This window comes from Anser cygnoides, chromosome 7 (genome assembly GCF_040182565.1).
Source record: "Anser cygnoides isolate HZ-2024a breed goose chromosome 7, Taihu_goose_T2T_genome, whole genome shotgun sequence".
NCBI lineage: Eukaryota > Metazoa > Chordata > Aves > Anseriformes > Anatidae > Anser > Anser cygnoides.
Window position 1 is genome coordinate 20773785 of NC_089879.1, and position 16486 is coordinate 20790270.

Genomic DNA, 16486 nt, shown 5'->3' on the forward strand with positions numbered 1-16486 from the left:
GAGTCAGTTGCGCACCGTGCACATGTGGCAGCTCTTCAGAGCCCAGCCCTGCAGTGGTAACAGAAGGCTGGTGTTAGAGAACAAGTACACTGCAGGAACTCTGCCAAGCAACAGCCAGGAGCGCTTGTCCATCTAAATCCTAGGGTCCTTAAGGATTAGGGGTCAGGAAACAATTCCTTCCAACAGCACCACCTCCTGCCTGTACCTGCCAGTCATTAGCCATGCACAGTCAGGAGACCAGCTCTGAGCTCTTGTCTTACACTACACACAAAGAACCGCATTAAAAGGATCCTAAAGTGGCATTGCAAGGATGGTGGGCAGCAGAAGGGACAGTTCAGATGCTCTGGCTTGAAGAGAAATGCAGAAATACCTTGTGTGAAGACCATCTTAATGGTTTTGGTTGTGGATTTTTTTTCTCTAGACATTCCCATAGTCACTCCATTTCTTTTAAATTTATTCAGCAAGTTTCTTAAAACTCAGAAACACAATACAGAATTCAAACATAAAAGCTAAAATGTTCTCAAACTAAGGTTGCTACACAGCCTCACTCTAGCCCTTTCTGCCTGTTCAGTCTCGATTACACATTCTCTGTTACAAGCTTCCCCTTCCCAGGAGTCCCATTCCACCCAGTGCCCTGTGTTCAAAGCCTCACTGAACAACTCAGCGACCAGTGAGACCAGTGACCCTGCACCTGACTCCTCACACTTTGCAGAAATGCTGCCCCACAGACAACAATAGAAAAGCCTTGCAAAAAGGTTACAATGCTTGCCTTAGTGCATGTCTAAGCTTCAAAAATAGTAAGTTATTCATCAAGCACATTCCTCTTCTTTCTTGCTTTATATTGAACTAACATGATTTTCATGTTAGTTTCAGGCTTGAGAAGTTTACATCCCAGAAATCTCCCAGAGCAGTCATCGTTCACAGGACACAATAGCGTCACTCCAGGAAACTCACTTAGAAAGTAAAGGAAAAATACTAGCAACCACCTGGAAAGAGTCTGGCTTACGATTTCTCCAGTAACACCAAGAAAATCTACACCAAAAACGTCAAAAGAAACCTGTTATCAGAGGGAAAGCCAAAGACCTTAGCCATAAAACAGCCCTTTGCTTCATTTGATGCTACAATGAAGTTAGAACAAAGATGCACCTCTCTCAAAGACAGTATCTAGAACTACCTGCAGCTTTAAAGCAAAAATAGTGTATTGATTTACATTCTCTCTGCACTTGGAAGGATGTATGCCCTTTTTAAGACTAGGAACTTGCTTTAAAAATGACAAATTTACTGCAAAGTCTGAATACACTACACACGAATCAAGTAGTCTGGATTCAGCCTGCAAGCAAAGCACCAGATTAAGGCTGTCACCATAATCTTCCTATTTCTTATAGTAAAAAGATGATAAAAAATATTAAAAGAAATGAATTACCACTGCTGTACACTGTGTTAGATCATCTGACATGGATTAAAATTGCATTGCCACCTGCTAATTAGCAAGGCTGAATTAAAGTTATGGAAGAAACCTTACTTCCTCAATTTTTAAGCATTCTTACACCCTTTCCGCTCTTCTTAAAAAAAATAGAGAGAGAACACGACAAAAGCTACATGTTAGCCAGAGTTGCTTGGTCTGAGAAAAGGCCCTACATTTATTCTTACTACTCATTTACCACTTCTTAAAATGAGATCGTAGAGGAAAAGTTCAGGCATTAATCCCAAATCAGGATAAAAGTTCTGTATTGTTTCATCTGAATGTCAGATTTGCCTTAAAAACTGAGTTTCCAGAGATCAGACATGAGAAAATGAGTGCGCAATCAAATCTACATACCAGAAAACTGATGGCTACAGTAACAAGTATATTAAATCGGTACACTGGGCAAAGGTTCTCCTATGGTTACAGTCATTTGACCTTTAGCCAGCTCTTAATGCCCCAGCCAACCCTCTAAAGATGGAGATTTGCAGCAGCTTCTTGTCTGAAATAAGCCATGAAAAGATTCTTCTGAACCCACTGTACAAGCATTCATTTAAAATGTCATGAATGTGCATGAAATCTGAGTGCTTCTAACAGCTTACTTTGCAGCTTCTGTTTAAATGCACTGACTCTGAACCACAAGAGGATAAAAGGACTCAAACCTTCCAGTCTGGCACTCATGGCCCTAAAATATACACAAGCACCTCTTCACAGGTGTGTTTACCTAGTTTAAACCTTATTTAAATAGACTCTTGATGCACACACTTTCCACAAACACCTGCTTCTCCCACTGCACTGCTGACTTGTACAAGGCAGTTGCATTCAGTTATTTTCTGTCCTAAAACCATCCTACACACCAGTAAGCAGGAATTCAGTCACAAAAATCCTGGTTACTGACTCATCCTCCCAGTCAGAGCAAAGCACAAATTCTGCCTTGAGGAGAAGGACTACAGAAGTACCTGCTTTCACCTACGCATCAAGCTGGAATCGTCTAAAGACTCCAACAGCAAGATTTAAGAAAACCCAATCCTCACCAGATCTTGGAAAAAGCAGCTTATAATGAGTTTGTATTTACAGTCATTTTTGGTTACAAAACCTCTCCCAGCTGAGCTCAAGAGCATCCTAACTTAGAAACACTCAGGAAAGAAAAGATGCTCCGTTATCATTGGATGTCAAAAAGAAGTTTCCTTTTGTTGACCTAAATCCATAACAAAACTGACAAAGTGAACAGACTTAAACATCCAGACATGTTTTCTAGATACTCAATGTACTTTAAAAAGCAGTCAAATGAAAGCTGTGGTGCAATTACCCTAGATGGGAATCTGTACCAGTACTGAGGCTTCCATCAGTTTTAAAATAACCTTTGAAGACCTCAATTTCAATTTTGCAAGCCTAGACAAAGCTTGATAGTCGTTGTTTGCATGCGGTCATAACTCAGGACAGTAATTTGTATTTTTTTTCTGAGCATTGGAAACATGAGACATCATATCAGACAGGCTTACGCTGCTCATCTTAGTTCAAGATTCAACTATTAAGTTTATCTTGGAGTAACATACGCACCACCCAAGACGAGAGAACATCTATTTTTCTATTTTTCACGCAGCAACTATCAACATTAAAACATATCCAGCATGCGAAAGTGTAAAAATGGCATAAAATAGAACCAGTGAGAGGGGATCAGAGAAGACATGCTGTTCATTTTCAAATTATTAATCAGCTCCTATAAATCTACATAAAATTAAATTTCACTGCTAGAATTTTAGAGAGCAACATCATTCCCTGTAAATCAGGTCCAAGGCCTTTCGCTAGGTATGCTGAATTGCAGAAATGAAGCTACTCTTACCATAGGCATGGGTTTGTTTGTGCTGAGCAACAGCATCTTCTCTAGATGTTTCCTTCAGGAGCCCACTTAGACAATGGGATGGGATACCACTAGATAGTTGCAGGCAAGGATTTACTATTTTTGGTAATCAAATAAAAAACATTATGTAATTTACATACTCTTGAGGAGCAACGCTTTGAAATGGGGATCTTTAGCTGCGGGAGGTATACAGTGCATCTTTATACCCTTGACCAGGGTATTTCAGCATCACAGTCACGACAGAGTTAATACCCACTAGCTCAGAGGAGAACAAAAGGTACTCCACTGCAACATGCCTAACATTTACATTGCCTCTCTTTGCTCATTAAACAGGTTTTGGTTAAATAATGAACAAACTGTATTACAGACTCCGATGAGAATTCCAAAATTATAAATCAACTGGTAAAGCCCAGAGGAGAATGAAGGGAGTGGGAGGGAAGGAAGGATAATATTGACTAATATAAAGGGCGCAGCTTGACAGTGGATATTCCTGCCACACCTGATCAAACATGCTCCATGGGGGAGGGGAAGGGGGGGCGAGAGCAAGAGGGGAGATGGGACAAGGCAGCCTGAAATTTGCATCCGGAACAGATTAAAATGGGTTCTTGGGGGATTGAGAAAATACATAATATATATTACTATAAATGCAAAATTGTACTAAAAGCTAACTCAAATGTCAAAGATTACAGCTTGAATAAATTTAAATATAAAAGCAATGTGTTTCCATGAGCTAATGAAAGAGACATGAAAGGAAGGTCTAGGCAAAAAAATTAAAAAAACTCTGCCCCCACCCCCAAATAATAATAATTAAAAATAATAATAATAAGCTTGGACTTTTCATTGCCTGGAAGATGAGGCAGTAGACTCTGTATCAAAGTACTGCTTGAAAACCAGTCTGTCTAAAATGAAAAAAAAGAACATAGCAACGATGTCCTATCTCAAGACACTAGTCTATAAATAACAGTCATTGAAGCTGAAATTACCTGCTCAAAAGAACCCCATGTAATCAAACCAATATGCTATCATCATCATATATAAGCAATTACTAGCTCAGCGTAAACCTACTTACATGATGACTAATACTCACAGAGAGTCTCTCAGTACGCGGAATTTGGCTTTCTCTAACGTGAGCAGATACTCGGCTTGCATTTTTTCCCAACAAGTCAACAGCATATTGCATCCAGGAACTACAGATAAATGGCCAGCCCCTGACATTTACTCATATTGCATTTGTTCAAGCATCCTGACATCTCCCCACCTTGTTGATAAGAAGTGCCATTTGCAATAATGGCAAAGAACTTCAGGAGTCTCATCTTCAAAATTTTATCTCATAGAAGGACAGATTAGTGCCAGGAAATCGTCCTCCTGAAACAATTTTGATGACTGTATGCATATCTTACAGAAGATGAGTGAGCTTACAGAAATACACAAATCCACTCATTTACTCTGGGGAAAAGTGTAACACCCACAACAAAGATATTATCCAAAAATACAAACTGCAGGAGTTGCCTGTGATGTCATGACCTCACAGAAGAGTCCTGCTCACAGTCAGGGAATGTTCACCAGGCAAAGAAAAATAAAGCACTACACTTGCAGGCAGCCACAAACAAGGAAGGAATAAGGGCTTAGAGCTGGCACAGGTCCTCAGCACCTGGAAGGGGCACTACTGTAGTTCTAGTGAACATAGTTTTGAAGGGATTCCAGGCTCAGCACTGACACGAGAACAGGCACACTCTGCAATCAGAAACGCGAAAAGACCATCTCAAACTTCAGCTGTAGTTCTGAACACTCACTGTGATAAGGGGATCAGAAATAAGGCTTTCTTTAGAATATTGCAATCAATAAGAAATTTTGGGAAGAGCCAGCAGAATGCCACATGCAGCTCAGCATGAGCCTCACTTCCAGACTCTCAATATATACTGGGGTGAAATAGCTACTCCTGAAACTATAAACAGAGAAAACGTGGGTGGAAACGGGAAAAACTGTCTGGGAGCAAAAACCTAGTTATAATCCACATCACAGCCATATGCTCTACTTCTGTAATTAATACAGAATCCCAGCTCCTTTCGGTGCAACTGGTCACAAAGTAAAACACTCAGACCTTGAGTCATTCACCTCAAGATTCAAGAGGTGCAAATGGAAAGTGAAGTCTCATCTTCACTTCTTACTGATAACAAATGATGAAACCCAACAAACCAAAGAATTTGAAGAGAAACCCAATAATGGGAGCCACCTTTCCAAGCAGATTTTTCTAGTCACTCACAGATCAGAAAGCATAAACAAAGCACAAAAAGATTATACATAATAATATAGCAGATTTCCCAGATTACTACAAGCTTCATAATAATGAAAAAAACACACATACGTAAACACACACAAATATATACATACACACACAATACACACACACACACGGAGGGATAGATATGTCCAGATATTGGCAACAGTAGTATTTGTATGCTAGTTTAGTACTCGTATTATTCATCTGGAAAAGCATATACTTATTAACTCTTTTCTCATTATTCAGTATATGATCTCTAGGTAATAAATAGAATAAAAAAGTACACCTGCACACAGAACACAATATAACATTTATTTGCATGTACCCTAGAAGGTACACGTACCTGCTGATTTCTGCATAAGCTTACCTGTTATATTATTCAGCACTTCTTTTAAGACGCTAAAGCTATGCAGCAGGGGATCCCTTTCTTCATCCTATAGGTTATATATAGGAAGGAAGTCATTAATAAAGCAAGAAGACAAACCTTAATGATGGGTATGTAAAGATCTCACCTTCATATTCAAAGAAGTACTGTGGGTTGAGTTTATCACTGTCAGCCTGTTTACTCCATCACAATCAAGAGCAGCATTTTTATTTTCCTTCTCGTGCTACCCAATGCTGTACAGCTTAAATGTCAAAGAGTAAGTTCAAGACGGAGCATTCTACTTTGGTTTTACTGTCCTTAGAAGTATTTCTGATTAGCCTTCCACTGTTCAACAAATTTCAGAGCAGATCTACCTCATACCATATTGAAATGGCTCATCTGGATTTGCTATAATGTTAATCTATGCAGATCGTAATGGGAACAGAAATACAATGACATTTGGTGCCATTAAAATAACTTGAAGAAAGAATCACAGTATGAAATTTATATGAAAAGCTGCATCCTTTAGCCTTAGTTTATCTTTAGGATATTAAAATAAGGAGGAACAGCAGTTTCTCCAAGCTATGTACATCTGCAGCCACACCTCCTACGGGGTGGCAGTGAGCACTAATGAAGAAATGCCCGTTAGAAGGAACCCTGCCCTCTGACAAACCGAAAGCACTTAGGCTGGGTGACAGCCACCTGCTATTCACATGGCATTCTGAAGTGCACCACAGGCACACATCTACGTTGTGGAAACCATAAACTGACCAAGGCACCATTACTTAGAAATGGTGTGCTTTTAATAGCACAGGTATGAAACTATTAATGGGTTCCATTCAAGAGTGCAACTAGCACTCACAAAACAGAGCTAAAACAAATATACTTTGCCACGTGAAAAATTTAAAACTACCCCCGTATATAATGACTTCCCCAATTGTTATTTCATGGCCTCATGATCAGGACCTTCATCTGTAATGGGGTACAAAACATATATACAGACATTCCCCTAAATAAATAAATGAATAAATAAAAACAATACCTTTAAAATTCCTGATATGATAGAAGATAAAAAGTCTAAATGAGATGATTCTCATGTGGAATACAATCAGGGTGTTTTTTTTTTTTGTTTTCAGGGTACACAGGTAGGAGATTTCCAGCTTCGTACCTCTGACAGTCACTGACACTCAAGAAGCCCAAACAGCTTAGCATGAAACAATGCAGAAAAGCATTCCAACTCTAGCTCGAAAGTACTCTTCAGAGCGCCAAAAAGATGGAGGAAGTTTTCTAAAACCAGACGGTTTCTGCCATAGCACAAACAGGTAGCAACAACCTAAGGTAACTTACCAGATGTGTGTGAGTGCTCCATCGGGCATTACGCTTTATGGCTCCCACCACCGCGTTGATTTCACCTTGTACAATGTAGATGTTTTTATCCACCATCCTGACGACCCTGAAAATAAAGATAATTCAATTAATTTTCAGCCCCTCAGAATCATTCCCTTCCTCAGACAAAGTATCGAGTTGGCCCTAGTCAAGCAGGAGGTCTACAGAGATAAAAACAAAAAACAAAACAAAAACACCACTTCTAGATCTTTGTTTTGTGCATGCAGGCGAACACTTTTTTTTTTCCCCCCAAAAAGAAGACAAAAGGAAGGTACTTTTCCACAAAGCAGGTTTTCAAGAACATGAGAATAGACCGTTAGTTAGAACGGGACATCTGCAAAGCAAGACAACTTCATCAAGGCGCATTCCTCTTTTTTCCAGCATAAGTAAGTTCAGAGAAAGATACAGTGTCAGGGTACCAGCAGGCACCCCCATGACAATGCCACAACACACTCATCTCCTGCACTTATGCAAAGTCCTGCAGCTCTAAACAGAACACAAAGCTAATCTTGTACTCCGTTAAATAAGCATCAGAGGCTTGAATAAGCTGCCTAGAACAAAACTCTTTGGGACTTGAAACTTCGACAAAATAACATCATTTACAAAACACGTTGATTTCACACCTGCTTCATGAAGACGACTTCTTAAGAAAGAGGATACGTACAGAAAGGAAAGAGCAAGATCCCACAAAATGGGCAAAACCAGATGGAACATGGGGAGAAAGTGTGAAAGCAAAAAGCAGACATTTACACTCACAGAGCCTGAAGGAAAAGCTTAAATCTAATGTACCCAAAGAGAAAGCCAGAAGAGAAGAATTGTACAAGAAGAGAAATATTTTCAACAGCCTGAGAAAAAGAAACCAAGAGTAGTCTACTGCAGGATTGTTCTCTCTCCACTAGCTATAGCCCAGATATAGTGGAGCATAAACAAGTAACGATGGAGAGGAATGAACAGACATCACTGTTTATAGAGAATAAACAGGACTTATAAAGAGTCCAGAGTCAGACGACACCATGTCTGCAAGCAAGAAGTATTTAGTGAAATGGTAGATGATAATGAGACTTTTTCAGAAGATATGAAAGGAACATGAGGAATCCAGTTTTAAATCCCATCAGGACATCCATAAGAAAGCAAAGGACTGAAAACAGATGAAACGCCAATCACAGCACTTCAAATCAGAGAGGCACATTTAAAGGACTCCATTGGGGTGGAGGAGAAGAAAGAATATAAGGATTTTTGCCCGTGTAGCAAAAGCAAAGCTGGGAGGATGCAATTTTGGTCCATCACCCCAAGCTTTGGAAACACCGCTACACAAATCTCAGAACAGACATCCTGGATCTGCCAGGCTTCGCTGTAATTAACATGTTTGAATTATCAACAACACTTCAAATATACAAATATCCTCTGAGCAAAAGAGATTAATTTGCTTCAGGACTCTGTAAACAAGAAAGAAAAATATAAAACGATGCCTTATCAGGGGAGAGCATCCGATTTGTTGTTTCGATTTTGTACGTTTGCAACAGGATGAACAATCTTACAGCAACACTGCTTCTTACTTCATTCAGTTAGTTAGAAATAACGGTATTCCTGAGAGTTACACAACAAATTAGGGGCAAAGACAAAAATACTTTATAATACAGGAACTGGTGTAAGAGACCAGATCAATAGTTTCTCATTCACTGCTAGATGATTCAGAAAAATAAACAAACAGTTGTGCCAAGCAGTGTGCTTGTGCCCTGAAGAACAACAGTTTACAACCTCCCTCCACATTTGTAGGTAACAGAACCCCAGGTATTTTCCTATTCATCTGTCCAACGCTTGAGAGATGTCCCCTTCCTCAACAGTAACTTATTTCATGTATTAGTTATATGACTGCTTTAAAATATGATCCATAATTTTATGCTTTTTTTTTTCCTACCTCAGCACATCATCTTTGTTTCAGTACAACACGTTTATGGGAGATTTTATCTCCCTTGTAAAATCCCTCCCTTATCTCTTCTTTCAGCAATTCCAGTATTTTCCATACCTCTACATGGAAAATCTCAGAGAACAGAACACCGCTCCACAAAGGCACTTTTAAGGAAATGTTGCACATTCAAATTTGTCAAAACCCAAGTTTCACTGCCTTCACTGTTACAAGCTAATGCGGAGCACGTAAACCTCGCAGTGCCATTCGATGCATTCAGCAAACTGACTTCTAGAAGCAAAAGCTCCCCTAACCTGATTTGGAAAAGCACGTAAAGAAATAGCAAACACATGTATCACATGCCCTGCACACGCACTGATACTCAACAGATATAGTTCCATTGAAAACAACACCAAAGCTTAAATACTACTCTGCACGCTGTAGAATTTGCCCATGGTACTCCTATTTCTTCTGCCTTTAAGCTAAAAAAAAAATCAAGAACAAAATTGAGCCCAATCTACAACGAACACAGGGTAAAGATGAGAGAAACTCTTGCTCCAGATTTAAGCTTGCAGCCAACCAAGAAATTGTACTAACACATTCCAAAGCAAACCACAGCCAACTATCTTTGTTCATGGAAGAGATCTTTGCAGCTGTGTGCTGGAGAAGGAAACAGAAAATAATTACAGGGGGGCGAAAAAGGCCAGAGAACTATTTTCAGAGAGATTCACCTTGCATGTTGGACTCAGCAAAAGCATCGTCCACCCTGTAAAACAGTTTAAAAGTTTATTTCAAGGAATGGAAATAGCTTCTCCAAACTCTGTACTTCCTGAAGCTTACCCTTTTTAAACTGTCAAGACAATTTCAGCATTTGAGCAACAACTGCTCTCACTTCAGAGCTTAGTGTAGATGTTCTATATTGAAAAAAAGTTTTAAGATTGAAAGCAGTGCTCTGAAGCTGCACCGAGAAAGTTAAGATTTACTAGACCAGCACTGAATGATGCACTGGGTTTAGGAGAGCCTGGGGGTAGTTAAACAAAACCATTAAATGCTCAACTACAAAAAAATGCTAAACAGGCTTCGTGTTACAAGAGTATGCTCTAAAGAGTGGGGTATCCTCTAACTGTTGGACAGGCTGCCGGAACTGCTAAGATCAATAAACGTTGAAACAAACTCCCAAGTAAAGCCATGGTTCCTCCAGCTCCTGATGCCTTCAGATCAAGATGGGATACCTTTCTCAAAAGGAATTTTTAACCACACACAAGACAGCGGACTTAGCATAGGAACAAATGGATGAACTTCTGTGGTCTTAGTTACACAGAAAAATCAGGAAAAGTACCTACTACATTTCAGAAGCATTTTATTTTCCTACTTCCTCAGTTAATCCTGCACAAAATCTTATTTCTCTCTCATGATGGGTTTATGCATCTGCTGAAGCCTACAGACCAGTCCTCAGATTTTGCTCCCGCTCAGAGCTTCAACAGGCAGCTCCAAACCAACACAGCTGCCCAGCCCACCTCGAGAAACAGGGAAGCTGTCATCATTCATGGCCTCACTGCTAACAAGGTTAGAAGAGTGGAAGAAGATAAACACCTGAGCATTTCATAAAACAACAAAGGCTAACACTCACGCTTGTCAAAACCTTCACCAATGCTCTGTGCACAGGAACGATCGCTCTTCTGAGACTTGAAATAGCATTAGATGCAAAACTTTCATGTAAAAACAATGACAACATCTACATCTGCAAACGTTCTCTCACACGTGCGCTGAACACTCCACTGCTCAACCCTGAAACACACTGTCCCAGCGCACAGGAACACAATTTTTTTTTGTGGGTGTTACCATAGAAAGCCACAGGTACATGTTTAGGAAACGCTCCTTTCCCTGCAGGGCAACATCTGCAACTCTTCTGGAAAACAGGCAAGAGTTAGCATCAGAAGTGAAAGTCTGGCCGGCTTCCATCAAGTCATTTCTTCCCATCGTTAACTTTACCCTTCAGCCATGCTAAAGGACCCAAATGTACTGAAACTGCTGTAGCAAAGGGCAGCAGTGAGCAATGACATGCTCACTACATATGAAGGAAAGGTGGCACCTGAAAGCAAGTTTCTGCTGACCGGAATTTGCGCTGCTTATGGCAGCACCCAGATACGCGGTGCCTGACCTGGACCTGGCCGCTCCAGCCCTCACACGACACGGCGTGTAACGTAACGTACCGACGTGCGGCCACCAAAGCACAACGCGCAGCCCTCTTTGCTCCACAAACCCCAAGACAACTCCTGCCCAACACAAAGCCACCTGACAACCTACAAGCCTCCTCCTCTCTTTAGGGCACCCATGCGGGGCCCGCGGGGCCCTGTCGCGATATTTCACTTTTAAGGGGACCCCGACGAGGCCAGGCCGGGGGCCTGGAGTCGCTGCCCCGAAGGCCGGCTGCTAACGCCTGCAAGAGAAGAGCCAAAAAGCAGGGGTTGGTGGGCACGGCGGGTACCTGCGGCCCCTGTCGCGGGCGAGTCGCGCCTGTCGCGACACCGCTGGGGCCGGGGGGTGGCAGTCACCGTCTCCCTTCTCACCTCCTCCCCCCCCCCGCCGGCCCGGGGCTGCCTCGGCCCCGCCCCCCCTCCCCCGCCGCGCCCTCCCTCCCGCCCCGGCCCTCGCGTCGCGACACTATCGCGACAGGCGCCGGCCGCCCGGCACTGACCCCCGCATCCAAGATGGCGGCGCCTGCTCCCCGCGGCGGCCGCTCCGCACATCGGTCGCGACGGGGGGGCCCGGCCCCGCGGCTGCCCGCCCCCTGCCCGGCCCTGCCCCCTCCCTCCTGCCGGCGGCGGGCGACGCGGCCCCGAGCGGGGTCCTCCAGGCACCGGCAGCGAAACCGGCCCCGCTTCGCTCCGCTCTGACGTGGAAACGGGCGCACCCTAACCCGCTGCCTGGTTACTGCGCTGACGGGCAGCCCGCGCAGCCAACCCGCGCGCGGTGCGGCGGCCGGCCGGCGGAGCCGCCCAATGGGAGCACGGGCTGCGAGCGGAGGGGGCGGGCTCTGCGGTGACAGGCCGGAGGGAGCCAGTGAGAGGGGAGAGGGTAGAACTTGCGGGGCGTCTGGCCAATCGCAGGGGGGAGTCGTGCCGCCGGGGGGCGGGGCTACGCCGATGGGGGGGCAGCAAGGGCGGTTGAGGGGAAGCCGGGAGGCAGGGCCGCCCGCGCAAAGCATTGTGGGGGGGGAGGCGGGGGGGGGCAAAGGGCAGCGGCCCTCGGGGTGTGAGGGGGCAGAGCGAGCCGGGGCCGGCCGCTGCCCTACGACATGGAACTGGTCACTGCCCTAAAACTGGTCACTGCCCTAAAACATAAAAGTGTTCGCTGCCCTCATCACAGCTTCCCCTGCCGCAGCTGGGCTGAAACACACGTTGCGTTAGGCACAGGGCAAGGCAGCGCGCAGCCGCCCCTGGGCAGCCCAACCCCAGCGTGAGGGCTCGGGGCTGGAAGTTTGAGCTGCAGTTGCGGAAAGCAGCCACAAGAATTCCCCAAAAGCGAAGCAGCGTGTGCTGGTGGCCTCGCCAGCGGCTCAGAAGCCAAAATATCTCGCCCCAGTCTCTCCTTCAGCGGTACCGCTGGCAGATTTTAGCTTGAGCCCTCAGCTACAGAACAGGTGCTCAAATACCCACCTAGCGCAGAGAGGCTGCAAAAGCCGCCTAAGCAGCAGGCGAAGGCTGGCAGAACAAGAAGGCTCCTGGCTGGTGCTTCCTCCTTCCCTTCTGCCCTGCTGCAGCAGCACCTACAGCTCCCGTGGCACTTTCTCCCTGGAGCTGGTTGTTTGCTCTCTGTCCACCCGCTCCCTTATAATGGAAGGGGCTTTCTGTGGCGTGGGCTCGACCCCCTCACACGGTGCCGGTCAGCGGAGCTTGCCTCCCCTCCCAGGGAAGGGGCTGCAACCCCGCTGTGCCTTCTTGCCCCTGCCTGTGCCAGCTGCGCAGCTCAGGCTCACACGCGGCCCGATCGGGAGAGCTGCTGAGGTGTTATTTATGGAAGCCTGTCACGGAGCTTGAAACCGAGCCAGCCAGGAGCCTTCTGCTTCACCCGAATGCATCTTAGTGCATTAATAAAGAGCAAACATTGCAATGTGCTTTGCATTTTTACTTACCATCCAGCACTGCATTGTCTGGAGAGGAAAACAATACAGCACGGCCCCGTGCTGTCTGGGGAGAAGCAAGTTCACCCGCACGCACTGTGCACTGCATTATTCAGCCTTCAGGCACCCCAGCACCACCCTGGCCTGACAGAAAATCCTGCGGATGCGATAGTGCAGCACCGACAGCCCCAGCCCAGCAGCATCAGGGAACTTCAGGGTCCTGGATTGCCTGATCCGGCAGCACAGGCATGCACAGCTGTGTACAGACCACATGAGCAAATTGGAGCCTTCTGTGGGCACCAAAGGATGCTGGTGCAGGACCAAGATGGAGAAGTCCCTTGCTGCTTTATTCCCATGATAACGCACCAGTTCTTACACACAGCATGGGACAGCGAAACCCAGGATCAGAACAGCACAATCTGGGCAAATCCCCCAGGTTCGCGCTGTGTGATCAGGAAAGCTGGGCTTTACTCTCGCTGCAAAGATGCAGCCTTTCAGCTGAGTTTTTGTCTTGAATGTTTCTCCTCAGCCCACAGGGAGCATACAGAGGGGCTGCAAACAGTGACAATCCTACACACAGCCCTTGCCCAGCTGCTTCTCCAGTTCACCTCCTTCCACAAGAGGCACACGAGCAGCCAGCTGGTTGTGCAGAGCAGTTTCCATGGGGCACAGCAATTGCTTGTGGCAGCCTTCGTTTGGAACCAGATTGCCAGCGCAATAGCCTGCTCCCCACAAGCTTTGATGAGAATATAACAAATCCTTGCTGCCAACCACCTCAGCCTCTGCAATCTGCACTGATGGACGGGACCAGCTTTGCACGGTCCATTACTCTTGCTCAGCTCCTGCCAGTTTGCGGTCATCCACAGAGGCCAGATTTCAGACACGCAGGCACATGCAACACGGAAATTTTCCACCAGGTTAAATAGTCTGGGAGAGGTTGAACTTCCACCCCCTTCTCGTGGAGGCTTTTGCTATTTCTCTAAGGCCTAGTGAGGTCTCCAGAAAAAAGGCAAAGAGAGGGATTTGGCTCAGAAGGTAGAAGCAGTTGCCGTGGCTAGGAACGACTTGCAGTCATCCTCCCCAGAGCTGAGAATCCAAAAGAAAAAAAAAAAAAAAAGCCATTAAACACTGAACGCAGTTGTTCTCAGCAGCTGCTCCTTTCCCGAGCAAGCTCAGGTAGAGGCTAGCCCACAGCCAGCTGAAGGCTCTCCAAATGGAAACTGATGTTCTGCATCTGGTGCAATCTGCACTCAGGCCAGGACCTACAACTGAAGCAACAGAGCTAAAATGAGACACTCAAAAATACTAAAATCCTTCTCTGGAAACTCTACAGAGCACAACACTGAAATTGCAGAGCAGTCCCATTGGGCTGAAACAGCCTCCTGGCTGTTCTACCTAACCCATGTCTCAGGAGCTCTCCTGCATTTCCCCGTGACGTGAAACTCTCCAGACAAACATCCCGATGCAATGTTTCCCATTGTCTCTACTTGGCCACGAGAAGCCATGCCTTTTTGGCAGGAGCAGCCTGACCTCAGTCAGTCCTATCTTCGTCACCTCTTGGCTGGGCTACGGCTACGTGATACACCTGGGCACAAAGCCCACAACACTGGCAAATAGCAGCTAGAAGAGCATGCAGCAGTGGGAGCCCTGGCCACTGCAAACACATCAAACCCACCCTCTGCTCCCCGTGCCACCTATCCCGGGAGGCCAAGCCACATGCAAGCCTTGCTCCTGATATTCAAGGCATCTGAGGGCATGGAACCAGCGTGGCTAAAAGATTAGTTAAGACACAAAGGTGGAAACCACGATCAACAATCAACAACTCCACCACCTTCCAGGAGCAGCAGAACAGCCGAATTTGGCTGTGGCAGAGACAGGGCTTTCTCGGAGAACAAACTCCTCCCGGCTGGTAAAAAGTAAAGTATGTCTAACGTGCTGAGTAATTCCCTCCTTTTGCATGTCCCATCTCTCCGCCAAGATGTGAGTCAGGTTTGCTCTGGGTTTTGTTTGCTTTTGCTTTTTTTCTTCTTCCTTCTATTTTCTAATTAATGCAAAGTAGTAACATCTGTCTCCCGAACCCAGGTGAAGTTCTTGGTCTCTTCTCCAGCAGCGAATCCTCCAGCTGGCAAGACAAGATGAACTACCGCTAAGTCTTGGCACCAAGCACAAGAGCTGCTACTACATTTCAACAGCAAATGCTAGAGCCCTCCCTCCCAAAGAGACCATTCATGCAACAGGGCGGTTGCAAGGAGGTTGTCCTAGCAAAAGCCTCCCACTTCAGCTCCCCAGATCCTCTAATCCAGCAGTCTTCGTGCTACACTTCACAGGGAGCAAGCTTGTGACGTGGTGCCGGTTCTTATTTCCAGCTGCCTGAAGGAAATAGCTAAAAATACCTTTGCTTCATTACTACTTTAAAGCATAAGCACTAATTGTATTTGCTGCAGGCTACGCACGGGGAAAGGTCTGGAGGGGAAGGCAGGCAATTCAAAGCACCACCCTCCGTTGCTGCAGCCCCGGAGCTGGGTTTTCAGCTTCCCTGAGGCACGCGGTGATAGGGATGGACTGTCCCGGGAAAGCGCTAATGCTGCCGTGCTGCGCCTGCTTCTCCTGACAGAGAAGAGCCTGTGCCGGGATGGGTTAAAGTCAGGGATGGGAGAAGCTGTGGTCCTGTTTGCTGTCATTTTTGGCAGGCCAAAAGCAGCGGGGCAGACACGAACCTCAGAGTGCCACCCTTACGAAACCATGGAAATTTCTCACGAGCGTGTCAGCATTGCCAACTCCTCTCAAACTCTCCACGCTTCTACTGAATTAATGTGTTTGTGCATGGTTTTGAACCGTAATCCGTAACGCCCGTGTCTGCTTAACCCCTCCTTGCACCCTGTGCTGCTTCGCCCGCATTTGCCCTCCATACATCACATCTGTACGCCGCGGTGCGCACCAGGCAGGCTCCCCGATCGCAGGGCTCGTAAATCACCGGGGCTAACATTCACTCCCGCTCTCACGGCGTTATCCCCTAATCTCCAAAACACGTCGGGGGAAGAGCTCGCGGGGGGGACCTTTGGCACCATAAACGGGCGGCACGGTGCCGTGGAAATGACCCCGA

General features: G+C 45.7%; 1 protein-coding gene across 5 annotated transcripts in view; it reads right to left on the reverse strand.

Annotated features, from left to right (window-relative positions):
* Nucleotides 1-12190, reverse strand: part of GBF1 (golgi brefeldin A resistant guanine nucleotide exchange factor 1) — a 102504-nt gene extending 90314 nt beyond the window's left edge. For 4 of the 5 annotated variants that reach the window (XM_048069030.2, XM_048069029.2, XM_048069031.2 and 1 more), the window contains exons 1-3: nucleotides 11959-12190; nucleotides 7316-7421; nucleotides 5972-6038 (exon numbers count right to left, since the gene is read on the reverse strand). In XM_048069030.2, coding sequence (XP_047924987.2) covers nucleotides 5972-6038; nucleotides 7316-7421; nucleotides 11959-11966 — 181 coding nt within the window. In that variant the 5' untranslated portion in view covers nucleotides 11967-12190. Of the gene's footprint in view, nucleotides 1-5971; nucleotides 6039-7315; nucleotides 7422-11748; nucleotides 11768-11958 lie in introns of those variants that run through there. The other variant, XM_067000434.1, reaches the window with a different exon arrangement.
* Between the last annotated feature and the right edge of the window lie 4296 nt (nucleotides 12191-16486).